The 14,266-nt window shown below is 60.6% G+C and overlaps 1 protein-coding gene across 5 annotated transcripts in view; it reads left to right on the top strand.

Annotated features, from left to right (window-relative positions):
- Positions 1-14,266, top strand: part of ASAP2 (ArfGAP with SH3 domain, ankyrin repeat and PH domain 2) — a 122,079-nt gene that overhangs the window by 95,822 nt on the left and 11,991 nt on the right. For 3 of the 5 annotated variants that reach the window (XM_037528544.2, XM_037528543.2, XM_037528542.2), the window contains exons 16-24: positions 2,246-2,340; positions 4,139-4,328; positions 5,346-5,431; positions 7,241-7,356; positions 7,855-7,922; positions 8,877-8,990; positions 9,575-9,818; positions 12,037-12,171; positions 13,562-13,733. In XM_037528544.2, coding sequence (XP_037384441.1) covers positions 2,246-2,340; positions 4,139-4,328; positions 5,346-5,431; positions 7,241-7,356; positions 7,855-7,922; positions 8,877-8,990; positions 9,575-9,818; positions 12,037-12,171; positions 13,562-13,733 — 1,220 coding nt within the window. The remainder of the gene's footprint in view (positions 1-2,245; positions 2,341-4,138; positions 4,329-5,345; positions 5,432-7,240; positions 7,357-7,854; positions 7,923-8,876; positions 8,991-9,574; positions 9,819-12,036; positions 12,172-13,561; positions 13,734-14,266) is intronic. The other 2 variants (XM_037528546.2, XM_037528545.2) reach the window with 1 other exon arrangement.

Genomic DNA, 14,266 nt, shown 5'->3' with positions numbered 1-14,266 from the left:
CTGCCATCACGTGCTGGCCCTGTCTGGTTCGCCCCAGACAGAGGCAGAGCCCAGGGCTCAGGCGGAAAAGGACTCGTCCTCCCAGACTCAGCAGCCGGCTTCTGCGGGACTGCGGTCACTCCTTGGCCCGAGCTCTCCCTCTGGGAGGGACCCTTCGGGAGGGACACTGGTCTTCGTTTCTACTGCCCATCTCCCACTCTCGTTCAGGGGTAACACAGGAGCCGCATGACGCAGGTCACGTTTGGACAGTGAAGCGTTTCTGTGATGTGACTTGCCAGTTTTCAAGACATACCATGCGGGGAGCTGCAGTGCTACCTGGAAGGGGGGCCTCGGGGACTCTGCTCAAAGTCCCTAGTTGCTGATTAGGTCAGAGGCGTGTTTGAAGCTCTTTCTGGGCAGTGCATATTAATTAAGTGGCTATTGAGCACCATTGATTTTAGTGTCAAGAGCAATAACCTTGACAGAAAATCAGTCGTTCTGGTCAGCACCCCCCGCCCCAGGGGCCTTGCATCTTACAGACGCCCACTCAGTCTGCATCTGAAGCTGAACTTGTAGTGCGTTTCCAGCTGTCTTGTCAAACACTTCCTGGCCCTTCCAAGGAAAGACAAGCTGAGATGAACTCAAGTGGGTTCTGGTGACTCCGTTAGTGGCACCCCTTTTCCATCAAGCTCCACACTGAGCTGCACTCAGTAAGGCCCACCCCCCCACGTCCCTGGCCACGCTTGGGCAGCAGCTGACATGCTATCGGCACCACGATGTGGAGCGTGTGCCCGCGGGCTGAGGGTGCTGAGAATGGCATAGGTCTGGGCTCCTTGCAGCCTGTTTTCCAACAAACCCAGCTTCTCAGTAAGCCCCCAGCCATGCTGCCGCTCCCGTCTGCTCAACTGAATGGACGCGCAAGGCAGCGTAAAGTGGTGATGGCTCGTTCTACCCCACACCTTGCACTGCTCTTAAGGGTGAGCTCACTTGCCCTCCATGACAGCCCTTTGACCTGGGTGTATCCTCCCCACTTTACAGAGGAGGAACTGAGGCTCTGAGTGCGTTGACACACCCAGTCATACAACTGCTGAGCCAGTCCTGGGGGGCCATGTCCCTGTGTTCCGATTCCAGAGCTCACCCTTCACCCAAGGTGTAAGCAGCCTCAGCAAGTCGTTACCTTATGGGGAGCACTCCTGTCTCTCCTCCCACCCCATCCCCCCACAGATGTCTAACAGCCAGCTCCTTGGGGAGCCCAGCCCTGTTCCCCTGACTGCTGGACCCATCTGAGGCTGTGGGTGTGAGCCACTCAGCGTGGAGGTGAAGAGGTTCTCCTCAGTAACTCACCTCACAGCTGCACAGTCACATCCCAAGCTCCACCAGTGACAGCTGCGGTGAAATCACTGGAAGTGATGAGTGTTGAGTATCTACTACTTTGTTTATAATGTAACTTATTTCAGTATGCGTTTATAGGGTGTAATTTTTAATAGTGGCCTTTAATAGTTGGCTCCCAGCCTGGTAGGAACCTGACCCAACACATCTGTTAGACCGGCTTAGACGTATCTCAGGAACGTAAGTGGTGATCTGGGGAGGAAGGCCCCAGCAGCCTTTGGAAGGGCTGCATCATCTCCGTCTTGACAGTGAGACGAGGTGACTTCTGATCCTGGCTCCAGTGTATTGCCTCTGTCTGTACAGTCCCTTAGACACTGTATGTACTCTGTCTATACAGTTTAGTTTAGAGTTTGAAGAAGTGATTTCTTCATCACCATTGAGAGCTGGCTGAGAATTGAGTCAGGCAGAGCCTGCTTAATCAATACCTGCAGATATTTTTAGCATCTAATTTCTGCCTTGGTTTGAAACGCTCCCTTCTCTAAGCCTCTTCCTCGATGGTTGTCAGAAAAACAAAGGGTCGCACATGGGTGTGGCCTGTCCCCACGTCTGCCCCAACCCCCTTTGCTGAGTGTGTGGGGATTAGGGGCGTGTCCTTGTGCCCAAACCCTCACTCCTCAGCCACCACGTTGAACAGCACAAGGAAGAGAAAATAACCCGGCACGGGCAGGACCCACCCTCATGCCACGGGAACGCTGCTCTGTGACAGGCACTGCTGCACCAGGGTCCTCTCAGGGCACCCTTGGGTCTGTCCGTCTTCATAAAGGCAACCACCTATCGCCTATTTCTCAGTGGCGAGGAAGCAGCCGGCAGGTGTCTGAGGCACGTGCCGTGGGCGGCGTTAATATTTGAGCGGCCTGTGTCCACTCTGTCTTTGCAGCTGGCCAAGAACATTGGGAATGCGGGCTTCAACGAGATCATGGAGAGCTGCCTTCCAGCAGAGGACTCGGTCAAACCCAACCCCGGCAGCGACATGTGAGTGCGGGGCTGCCCAAGCCGGGGCGGGGGGCATCCTCCGCTGCCGCGTCCTTAGCAGAGCCTCAGCCGAAGTGGTCCTGCTGTAGTCACTTTACCCCGTGGGTGTGCAGACGACCTGGCATGGCTGTTTTTCTTAGGAAGAGGCCACAGCAAAGCAGATGGGGGTGCCTGTGTCCGTGGAGGTGGTCATCGCCCTCTGCTGGTGGCCGGTGGCTCTCCCTCGCCCTGCCCGGCACGCCTGGCCGTCACTTTCCCATCCTGGTCCTCCCCACACCAATCTGAGCCTGTGGAAACCGTCCGTTGTCAGAGATGCGTGACTACGCACGTTCTCTTTCCCAGGCCCTTGCAAATGCGGTGTGTTGTTTCCTGCAAAAAAAAAGTTTTAAGTTTTAGTTTTACTGTCGGCACAAAACTTGGTTGAGAAGTTCTGGGGCATATCCGCACCCAGCTGGCCCAGTGGAGGGATTCCTGCCAGTCTTAGGGATGAAGCATAAATGGCCCAGGTCACACTGGCCTGTGAGTGGTGGACGGCCACCAGCTGCCCGGGCAGTGCATGTCCTGCCCACTTCAGGCTCCCGTGGCTTAGCTGCCCAGAGGCTGGTCACCGCTGCGGCCTGAGGCAGAGTGAGGCCAGACTATAGGACGGGGCGGAGTGTCCCCAGGCCAGGGAGGGGACGCACCGGTGCAGGGTGGGCAGCTGGGAGGAGAGTGTTCTGGCAGGGGAGTGGGGGGAACTGCCGAGGAAGTGGAAAGTCCTTTCACAGAGACAGCCCCTCCCTTGGGAGACTCCTGAGGCGGAGGTGCTGCAGGGCCCCGGGGTTGGCCACAGCCCAGCAGTTAAGAGGGAGCGGGGCCGTCCTCCTCCGTGACTGCCCGCCTGTGTCTGTGCAGGCGCCTCGCCTCGTTCTCTTGCCCTTAGCAAGCTTGCAGGGTGCTGATGAACGGGGGCAGGAAAGAGGGGCTTGACCCTTAGGCGCTGGGTTCGGGCCCTTTGTGAAAGCAGAGAACGCCGATTTTTGTAACAAGTCTGTGGGGCGTGTGGCTGGGAAGCTGAGCCCGGCTCCCATCCCGGCGCTCAGGTAACCGCATCCGGTAAAGGCGCTTACCCCGCAGGGAGGGGGGCACGGGCGGCGCGGCCGGCAGCCGCTCGGCTTCAGGCAGCTTAGGTGGGTATTTAGTGGGCGTTGGGGCTAAGTCACTTACGCTTGTGACCGTAGCAGAGGCTCGTGGTGTCGCATTCCCAGGAGCCTGGGTAATGCGAGGCTTCAGAGAGCAGGTGCGAGGCTCGTTAAGCAGCCCTTATCCCTTGGGGTGAGGCTCGAGTTTCAGATTGACCCAGAGAGGCTGCGTGGGGCTGAGGCCACAAGGCCGGGCGCCAGGGGCAGGTTCTCATTTTCCTGGTGGGGATGGAGCGAGCGCCCTCTCTGAGCCTGGGGGCATCAGCGGGCGAGGAGGCGGACAGGCAGTGGGTCGGTGTGGGCAGCAGAGGCCACAGAAGTTCCCGCTGATTCTGCACCTGAAAACGTAGGGTCGTCTCAAGTTAGGAGAGGGACCTGGGGGGCCGGCCCTCCCTGGCATATCCTGCTGGGTGAGAAGTCTGCGTGGCTGCGGGAGCACAACTCACCTGCTGGGAGGTCTCAGTTCCCACCTGCAGGGGCAGGCGACGCCATCCTCCCGGCGCAAGGAGGTTCCCTGCAGGCGCACCTCGCCGCGGGCCCGGCAGGCTCTTGGGTGTCCTCGCTGGACCGGTGCTGGAGGCCCTGCGCGATCCGCAGGTGATGGTGCTTGATTGCAGGAACGCGAGAAAGGACTACATCACCGCCAAGTACATGGAGAGGAAGTACGCCAGGAAGAGGCACGCGGACCACGCGGCCAAGCTGCACGGCCTCTGCGAGGCTGTCAAGATGAGAGACGTGTTCGGGTTGCTCCAGGCATATGCCGACGGCGTGGACCTGACGGAAAAGATCCCCCTGGCCAACGGACACGTAAGAGCGGGGCTCGCTGCTCTAGAGAAACAGAAAGGAGGGGGGGTTGGCTCAGGCAGTGGGGAGAGAACGCCGGCGAGGCCGTGCGGCTCAGCACCAGCGCCGCGGGGACAGACGGGCGGTTTATGCTTCCAGCCAGAGTGGGACAGTGCCAGCCCTGGAGAGAAGCCCCTCGGAGGCCCCCCCAAAGGAAGCCTGTCTTCAGCAGCGGGGTGCGGCTCCTGGGCCACCCCCCCGCAGCAGCTCCCTGAGTTATGGGGGCAGGGGGACAGCCTCCCTCAGGATGGGGTGCAGTCCTGATTGCCTGCCTGGCACCCTGTGGACGCTCACACTCCTTGGAAACCGCCACCCCCAGAATATGGGGCTGGGCTGAGCACCCCAGGAGCCTTTGCGTCAGCGTGAGGCCACGAGAGGCGGCGAAAGCCACACTGAGCTGTCCCGGCCGGAGAATGGGGCAGCCTGGGCTGGAAGAGCAGGCAGTGCAGGTGGCATTGGGGTCACCCCCTCTGCCTAGGTTCCCCGTTCCCGGATCTTTCCTCAGCCTGCAGCCCTCTCCCCCACCAACCTCCTAAAGTACCCCCTATTGGGTTTCTCCCCCACCTGCCAGAAGTTGCTTTCAGGAAAGGCAGCAGGGCCACTGCCCAGCACAGGGTAGAGTGGCAGGGGGCTGGCGCCGCCGCCCCTATAAGGAGAACGTGGAAAGATCTGAAGAGAGCACCCACTGGCAGGCAGCACCTCGAGTTGTGTGTAGGGACAGGGACACAGAAACGGAGGGGACTTTGGAATGAAACCCCTGAATTTCTTGCTTGCCTCCCATGAAGAGATGAGCAGTGGGACCGACCTCTAGCGCGTGTTCCCAGGGCAGAGCCTGTGCATGGAGATGAAGGTGCTGCAGAGCTTGGAGTGGTGTTTTGGGGAAGAGCGAAGAGGAAAGGGGTGCACGATTCCTCTTGTGGGGGACCCAGGGTTGAGTGTTGCTGTGGGGTTCTGGAATGTTCGTTCCTCTCTGGTTTTCAGGAGCCAGATGAAACAGCCCTGCATCTCGCTGTCAGATCCGTGGACCGGACTTCCCTTCACATCGTTGACTTTTTGGTTCAGAACAGGTGAGTGTCCTAAAATTAGGGGAAGCGTCAGATTTTGCCCCTTGGTGTTTGTAAGGGAGGAAGCAGGCATCATTGCTTCAGGTGAGTGGCTGAGACTGGGTAACTTCCGGGGTCTAAAGTTTAATTTTTGGGACCAGGATGATGTTGCCTGGCCTGGGGTGTTCCGGTGTAGCCCTCCACACGCCCTGGAGTGAGACAGAGACCCTTGGGGGACATGCAGGGTCCAGCTTCTACTGGCCAGGCCTCAGGGAGACCCCCAGTCCATGCACCTGCTGAATTCCAAGCCCCTAGCTCTGTCTGGGGTCCCACAAGACCCAAATAGGGTGCCCTGAGCAGAGGGGAGCAGTAGAGGGACTCACAGATCCAGCTGAGATGGTAAACCAGGACTCCGGGGCGTAGACCACTGCTTGGTTGGAGAACTTGACTTCATCCTTGAGTCAGAAGTTGGCTTTGGAGGGGCGTGCGGTGCACTCGGCACTGCATGGTCTCTGCGGCCTTCTCGGTTCCGCTGCTGTGCTGCTTTGCCTGCTGGCAGCTGAAGCTGGGCTTGAAGGCCTGTCCAGGTGACACTTGACTCTCTGCCCCTGCCGGGATGGTGTGCAGGAGGAGAAGCCTTTAAAATTGTCCCACGTGGAACAGGAGATGCTGCCATGCCCAAGTGGGGGCACTTCTGCCTTCCCTGCCTTCCCTGCAGCAGGGGTGAGGAAGGGCTTGGGCGGAGGGGGTGGGGGGTCGGCTAGGCCGCCCTCATGGAAACTGCTCAGAGGGTCTGGATGCCTGCCCAGCACTGGCACGGGGGGGCCCCCGACCTTTGACTTAATCCCCAGTGATGGCTCCTCCCTCAGGGTGAACTCTCAGGGGCAAAAGAAGAAAGTTCTGGTTTCTGTTCCAGATTGAGAAGAGGAGCAATCAGAAAACATGGCTATTTTTACACTGAAAGCTCCCATGGGGCGCTGGGGCGTCACCCTGGTGGCCACCACACTGTCCCACTGTATATGGGGGCACTGCCCCAGTGTGATGGTGGCACAGTTCAGGGCTACTTCGCCAGTGAGCCAAATGTCAGGTCTACCTTAGGGTGCTCCAGCACCTATTAGGCCACCTGGCTTGGCTGACGTTGGAAGAACTGATCCCTCCTGCCCTCCCCTGCCTGCAGCATGTGAGCGCGTCTGATGGGGGACACTGAGCATGAGATCCCCACAGACCCATGTGCCACCCTGACCCCACAGCTCTGGCCACAGCCTGGCCTCCTGGTCTCCTGGGCAAGGCCCCGCGCCTCGATGAACAGAGCTGTTCGGGAACATCCCAGAAGCCTGGGCGGGGTAACGTGGCTCTTCTAGTGCCTTTTCACTGCCTGGACATCACGGCCTGTTTCCATGGCTCTTGGAACTACCTGTGGAAGACGCGGCCCCGCTGAGGTCATGCAGGAAGCCACAAAGTGGGATGATTCTGCCCCCCAAGCATCTGCTTCTAAGAGCCGCTTATGGAATCCGATCAGCTTAAGAGAGGACTCATTTTTTAAACGTTTCCGGGTTTTTGCTGGTGGAAAGACTGTTTTTTACGTTACACTCAGATAAGGAATTTAAAAGGGGAAAAAGAAAAGAAGCTCTTTCTCCTACAATCCCCCCATTAGCCTGTGTTTTAGGGGCAGTCTGAGGGGGCCCAGCTCAGGGGAGCCTGGAGATGCTGGACTCGCAAAGGGGCTTTCTCCTTGGGAGGGTGTCAGGATTAGGGGGCTCACGCCTCCCCCTGGTGCTTGGCCCTCTGGCCCGTGACTTACGGCTCCTTCTCTGGCTCTGCCTGTGCCCGCAGTGGGAACCTGGACAAGCAGACGGGGAGGGGCAGCACGGCCCTGCACTACTGCTGCCTGACCGCCAACGCCGAGTGCCTGAAGCTCCTGCTGCGGGGCAAGGCCACCATCGAGATAGGTGAGCCCCCACTTCCACGGTTTCTCCATGGGGAGAAGCTAGTTCACCCCGCCCCCCGGTCCAGCCTCGGGCCCCCACCTCCAGGCAGCCAGCAGGCCTCGCCAGCCGAGATACCTGCTGCGAGCGGGTCACCAAGAAGTATTTTTGAAAAACTGTTGAATGAAGAGCAAGGAGGTAGAAAAAAGTCCAGCCCTGCTGGAGGGCCAGGTCCAGCCACAGCAGGTGATAGTCAGACTCCGGAGGCTTGTTTAGAAGAAAGTTCAGGGCTTCAGAGGGAGGGCGCTGAGGAGGCCGCGTGGGGCCTCCAAGAGCTGGGCCCAGGCCTCGGGCAGTGACTGGCAGCCAGGTGTCGGGGTTCACACCTGTCTCATCATGCTCACCTTAGCCTGCATGGGCTGCGACCTGCCCCTACTGAGGCAGCCTCAGCCGTGACTGGGTGGGCCCTGACTTGATGAGTCACGTGCAGCCTCACTGACCCCTTCCTCGCCCACCCCTTAGCCAACGAGTCGGGGGAGACGCCGCTGGACATCGCCAAGCGCCTGCGGCACGAGCACTGTGAGGAGCTGGTGAGTGTCCATGCAGCGTGGACAGTGAGGGGCTGCGCGGCCACCCTCTGAGGAGGACTTTCTGGGAGCCTCTGGGTGCAGGCCATGTGCGGTACCTAATGCCCTCGGGGAGCACTTAGCGGGTGGCTGGAGAGGAGGTGACTGCCTGCTCCTGGGGGGCTTGCTGGAGCATGTGCTGGGCATGGCTGGGCAGCACAGCTGGCTTCACCACATGTCCTCTGAGGTCTCTGAGCTGTCAGCTTACCCCTAAGCCACAGCACCTCAAAGCTGGCTTTCTTCTTGCATTACCCACCCCCAAATCATACAGTAGTCCTGTGCCATCTTCTCCTGTTGCGGAAGAGTTGCTGGTGCGGCCAGTGGACAGGCAGACCTGGATTTGCACTGGGAAGTCCCAGCAGCACCGTCCACTCTGCCCGCAGCTGTCAGTGGGCTCTGAGAATTATTGTTGGGCTTGAAAGCATTGGTCACTCAGCGGGAGCCCGATGATACGCTCCTGAGGCGATGCTGTGGAGTGCAGGCCAGGGGGGCGCTGCCCTAGGCCTTCCACCTCTGTTAGCTCGTTCACTCTCCAGCGCTGCCTCGGGACAGGGTTTTCCCCGTTTTTCCCATTTTACATGTGAGGAAATGGCACAGAGAGGTTAAGTAATTTACCCAAAGTCACACATCCCCAGCCTCTCAGCTACTGTCTGGCCTTGGAGAGGAGCAGGCCCTTGTGTCCTGACACCTGTTGCAGCTGATGAATCACACTCTCTGTGCACCCAGAATGCTCTCCCTTGCCTGGGAACCGTACTTTACAGTCTCGAGGCACCATGGGCCGAGCTGCAAGGGTTGTCCGTGAGCTGGGGCCTGGGCTGCGTCGCAGCTCAGCTGGCCATGGGTGGGCGAGCTGCCCACATGACCTGCCTGCGGACCACATGACCTGGCAACGTCCCTGACCCACTTTATCCTCCTCAGCTGACCCAAGCCCTGTCGGGGAGGTTCAATTCCCATGTCCACGTGGAGTACGAGTGGCGGCTGCTCCAGGAGGACCTGGACGAGAGCGACGACGATGTGGAGGAGAAGCTGCAGGTTTGTGTGGGTGGGGCCTGTGGGGGCCACGGCCAGCACCACCCCCAGGCCGGGCAAGGCGCTAAAGTACTGGCCTAAAGTACCGCTGTCCGTGGCAGCAGCTGGAGCAGCTGGACAACAGTAAGCCAGCAGCGTGCTGTGTGCCAGGAAAACCTTTGCAGCAGCAGGTGCAGGCCAGGCCATGGCTTGCTCGCCCCCAGTTAGGGGAGTTCCGGGACTTCCAGCTCATACAGGAAGACACCATGGATCCTGACTGTCGGGGTGGGTGCAGCCGGGGTCCCAGAGGGCTCCTGTACTATGACATAAGGACCACGTTTATGAAGGGCAGTGCAGGGCTGGACCAGGACGCAGGCTCACGAGGACTAGCTCACTCTGTTTAAAGCCTTCACGGAATGGAGACTTGTACCTTGTAAACCATGGCTTTCTGTGGCGTGTGTGTTTCCGTAAGAGACGTGATAAAAGCAAGTGACCGTCTGGAGAGCCAGCGCCCCCAGGCCCAGGCAGAGTCGGTGCCCTGAGGTCATCCCCAGAGGTCACGTCCTTCTTGTAAGTGTATCTCACGCTCTGCCTGTCCCCCTCCACAGCCCAGCCCCAGCCGGCGAGAAGACCGGCCCGTCAGCTTCTACCAGCTAGGGGCCAGCCAGCCTCCGTCCAACGCTGCGTCCTTGGCCAGAGACCCCGCCGGCCTGGCCAAGGACAAGCAGAGGAGTTTCGCGCCCAGCCTGCTGCAGAACGAGACGTACGGGGCTGTCCTAAGCGGCAGCCCGCCCCCCGGCCAGCCCGCGGCCTCCGGCGCCCCCCCGCTGCCCCCACGCAATGTCGCCAAAGGTACTGGGCTATTGTGGCTGTGGCTTGGAGGTGTGGTTGTTTTTGCCGTAGATGCGTGTGTTTGCTTTGCCCTCGGCTGATGCAGGTTGGGGTGCTGGCCTCCACTTGGGGTCTTCGTAGCTATCTGGTTCGCATCCTAAAGAGATCCACCACGTGCTGGATGGTGGTGGAGCGGCTTGCCTTTGTTCATGATTTGGGGAACACAGGGACCCCCCCCCAGGTGGGCCTGGGCTGGGGCAGCTCTGGAAGCTGGTCCCCACAGTGTTTCCCTGCAGACTCTCTTGCCCTTTTCTCTCTGCTTTTCACCCCTCCCTTTGGCCTGGTCAGCTTGCAAAATACCTGTGATTAGTTCTTATCTCTACGATCCCCACGGAGTAAAGGATAAAAAGATGCCAATTTGGAGAACAGTACCCAGCCTTGTGAAAATACGGACTATTTCCTGTGGAGTGTTCCCTTCAGTGCCAGCCCTGTGACACCCACCCCAGCCACTGTCACGGTGGCAAGAGGTGGAGTTTCTTGTTTTATCAAAATAGAAACTGAGGTCCCTAACAGTGAAGTCACAGTCCCTGGCCGCTGTGCTCCTTGAAGGCAGGTCCAGAGACTGGTCAGCTGGGCGCTGGGCTGGGGCTGCCAGCCATGGCCAGTTGGCCACCAGGGGGCGTCCAGGGGCAGCAGGGACAGGGGCCTCCACGCGACAGGGATTGAGGGTGCTCTGGGCAGCTGGCACCAAATAATCAGCCCCAGTGGTATTTGTGCAGGAGCTGCTCTCTGGGCAGGAGTGCCGTGAGGGGCGTGGCCGTGCTACCAGGTATGGACTGAGGGGCGAGGACGGCAGCCCTCATCCCGGGACAGTGCATCCTCGCTCTCAAGACCAGCTTACCCAGCCCTGCCCCGGCACTACCCTTCAGAGCACACCCACTGAGAGGAGGGTGGGACACCAGGGCCCCCGAAGCCCCTACCCCTGCCCCAGGGGCAGTCCCTGCACCTCGGCCTGCTGGGGAGGCCCAGCACGGATGGAAGCTGCAAGCTCAAGTCCACAGCGACCCTCCCTGTCACCTGGCGGGTAGCCGGCGGAGCCAGGCAGGGAGGACAGCAGGCAGCTGGGCCCTGGTCAGGGCGTCTCACACCTCCCAGCCTCCCCCCACATCCTGTGTGCAAGTGTTGATTTCGTAAGGCTGAGTACAAGCAACTTGGTCATCTCCAAGCCCCCACGGGGCCTCTTACGCGTGTTGTGTGGAGGAAAGTTCTGTTGTGGCCGAGCTGTAGAAAAGCAGCGGAAAGCTCGTCACCACCATTGCCTTCAGAGCTCTTGGAATGAGGAGTCTTGACTCTTCCCGTTTCTTTGTGCCTTTCTGTGTTGAGCTTGCTTTCTCCCTCTGCTGACGTGGGGTACACGTCCTCCCTGCAGGCCCCGCGTGGCCCCCAGGTCTCCGTCCCATCCACACTCTGTCCCGTCCCCACAGCAGGTGAAAGAGACCTCAGGTGTTGTCAGACTGGGCCAGACCAGATCTTGCCCACTGCAGTCGTGGAGGGCGTCCGAGGGCCCGGGGCTTGGCCGGGGCGGTAGGACCCACCTTGGTCTCTCTGTGCCATCCTGGACACGGTGTCCTGAGGCCCCAAAATCCCGTGCCCTGAGACCTTGGACCTCAAGGCCCTGATGCCTGAGACAGATCTGGGCGGTGGAGGGCGCTGTGACCGAGGCAGTATCATCCCCCAGGGTCCCTCCTGAACCCCAGGTGTCACCTGTGCTGACCGGCCAGAAATACATCGGCAGGGGGTGGGGCAGTGTCTGACCTGCCCCCTTCTCTCTCCCGCTCTGGGTGAGGACAGGGTGGGCCCTGCCAGCCAGGAGGGGACTCGCGCAGGGGGAGGAGCAGGCCACAGACACCACGAGGCGCGCTCCCGGCCCGGCGTGCTCCTTTCCTCCTCTGTCCCGTGCGTGCTGTCAAATCAGAAGCGCTCAAAGTTCAGTGAGGATGAGACAACCAGCTGGGGATGTCCCCGGAAGCCTCCTTGCTTCTTCCACTACACCAGGGGCGAGAGTTTTAGAGCCCAGCGTTGGGTCGCGGCTGCTCACCGTTCTGGAAGGGTCGTGTTTGCCGCTTTATGGGGGAGAGGATCAGTAACGCCGTCTTCTGTTTCTGTTTTTGTTCTGTGCGCGTGTGCATGCCTGTGTGTGTGCACGTGCGTGTGTGCATGCGTGTGCATGCGTGTGCAGTTCAAACAGCCTGCTCAGCTAACGCCGTGTGGAAGACAAACTCTGTAAGTGTGGACGGTGTAAGCAGGCAGCGATCTTCGTCAGATCCGCCAGCTGTCCACCCACCGCTGCCCCCTCTTCGCCTGGCATCTACCAGTACGTTTTTCCTTTTTCCTTTTCGCCCGCGGGCTCTGTAGGTGTGGATGGCTGGGGTGCTGTTGGCCGCCGAGTGGGGGAGAGCCTCGGGCCGAGGCCCAGACTCCGCCGAGCCACACGGGGCCAACGGTGGCTCCTCCCCAGGCCCCACCCTTGCAGACACTCCTCCCCGCCGCACAGACCCCTCTGCCCTGTACCCCCACCCATGGGACTGCTCCTCGCTGCTCCCCGCTGGCGCCTGCCTTCACGCATTAGCCCCGGGCTCTGTTTCCTAGGCTGCTGGTGCTCCTCAGTATGGGGCGTCTCTGGATTATAATCTGGCACGTGTGCTTCTTCCATGTCCCAGAACGGGGGGCAGGGGTGCTTGTGCCCCGGCATGCAGGGCAGGAGCCCCTGACAGGGTCGGTGTAGCCCTGCCCCGAGGTCCCGCCTCTGCAGGGCTCTAGACAGAGAAGCCCTGACAGTCGTTTCGAGGTTTCCCGAGTGGGACGATAGATGCGCAGCCCAGCTGCAGCGGGTGCCGACGGCCTGCGCCCGTGACAGAACAGGGCACTGTGTCGGGGTCTCCGGAGGCTGGGGGGCCCCTGCCTCGACCTGGCATCCTCTGAGCTGTTGGGTTTTTGTGGTAGATTTTTATAGTCTTCTCTTTGTTCTCCTTCAAAAGAGAAAAAGAAAACAAGAATTAAAATAAGACCTGGGGGAGTCCTCCTTGCCCGGGGGCACCTGCCCCCTGGCCGGGCCAGCAGGGAAGCTCTACTTCTTGGGTGTCAGCGCCTGCCGAGGCGGCTGTCCTCCACAAGGACCCCGGGATGAGGATGCGGGACTTCAGGGAGAGCCCCGATGCTCGCGAGAGCAGACCGGAGGGAGGCCTGGCTAAGACCCAGCCTGTCTGACCGGCTGTGACCCCACGAGAGGACCTGAGCCTCAGTGTCCGTCCTGTCAGTCAACGGTGGGGACAGGCCGCCCACCTCCCAGACCCTGGAGTCTTCCAGAATTCCCGTCAAGAGCATTCCTAGGTTGACCTGCCTCGCAGCTGGGGAGGGGGCAGGGCTCAGGGGAGGCCGAGGCACAAGGAGACTTGCCCAAGAAGGCCTGTCCCCCAGGGGCAGGAACTCGGCCAGAGGGGCCCAGACCTCAGCCCCCCGGATGCCGTCCTCCAGGGCGCGGGAGAGACCAGAAAGCCAAGAAGATGCTCACGGGCTCAGAGAAACATCTGAGTGCGGATTTGTGATGGTCAGGGGCCTTGGGAGGGACCCCAGCTGTGACTCCTTAGTGCCTGGACCTGGCGGTGGGACAGCAGCGGTCCCCCCGCCCCCCAGGACAGCAAGAGGATGACGCACCCCGCGGCACCTCCCGCGCTCACCTCTGCGTTTCTGTTTCCTCTCTGCAGATCCTCTGGCTCCCACCCCACCCCCTCCGGTGGCCAAGACACCCGGCGTGGTGGAAACCCTGAGCCAGCAGAGCAAGCCGGCCCCGCCTGGGGCTCCCCTGAGCAAAGCTGCGCCCCCGCCGCTGCCGCCCCAGCCGCCCAGCCGGCTGCCCCAGAAGAGGCCCACACCCGGGTAACCCCCTGCCTATGGCCGAGGCCCAAGCCTGGCCACCGGCTGCCCTGCTGCTTGCATTTGGGGAGCCTCCAGCAGCAGCCCCAGTTCCTCCTCTGCTGAGGTTTCTGTCCGGACACCGTCCCGCGGTAGCCCTGCTGTGACGTGGACGTCCGGCTTTGCACGATGGCTTCCTCGGGTCTCGGGGTCTGAAGGAACTTCCCGGCGTCTTTGACCTGTGAGGTCATCCTGCAGAAGGGTGTCGCGCAGCTGCGTCACGAGTTCTGGTTTCCGCTGAGCACAGGGGGTTGGGAGTTAACGTCCTGGAGCTGTGAGGCCTCTGCCTTCTGTCTGTCGCTCGCTGGCGAAGTCATCTTGAGCACATGGGGCTCTGGGTGTGGGGCGGGGTGTTCCCTGGGAACAATAAGCCAGCGAGGTCAGGAAGCGCGCATGGCTAACCTTCAGCTTCTCACGCGTCCTCAGTGTCCTGACCGCCAGGGGCCCGGGTCAGTGCAAAGTGGCTTCTCTCTGTGCAGATGAAAGTGAGAAACTGG

This window comes from Talpa occidentalis, unplaced genomic scaffold (assembly GCF_014898055.3).
Source record: "Talpa occidentalis isolate TD23 unplaced genomic scaffold, MPIMG_talOcc4v2.1 talOcc4.5, whole genome shotgun sequence".
Classification (NCBI taxonomy): Eukaryota; Metazoa; Chordata; class Mammalia; order Eulipotyphla; family Talpidae; genus Talpa; species Talpa occidentalis.
The sequence above is the reverse complement of the archived record's forward strand: the minus strand, read 5'-3'. Positions and strand labels throughout refer to the sequence as shown.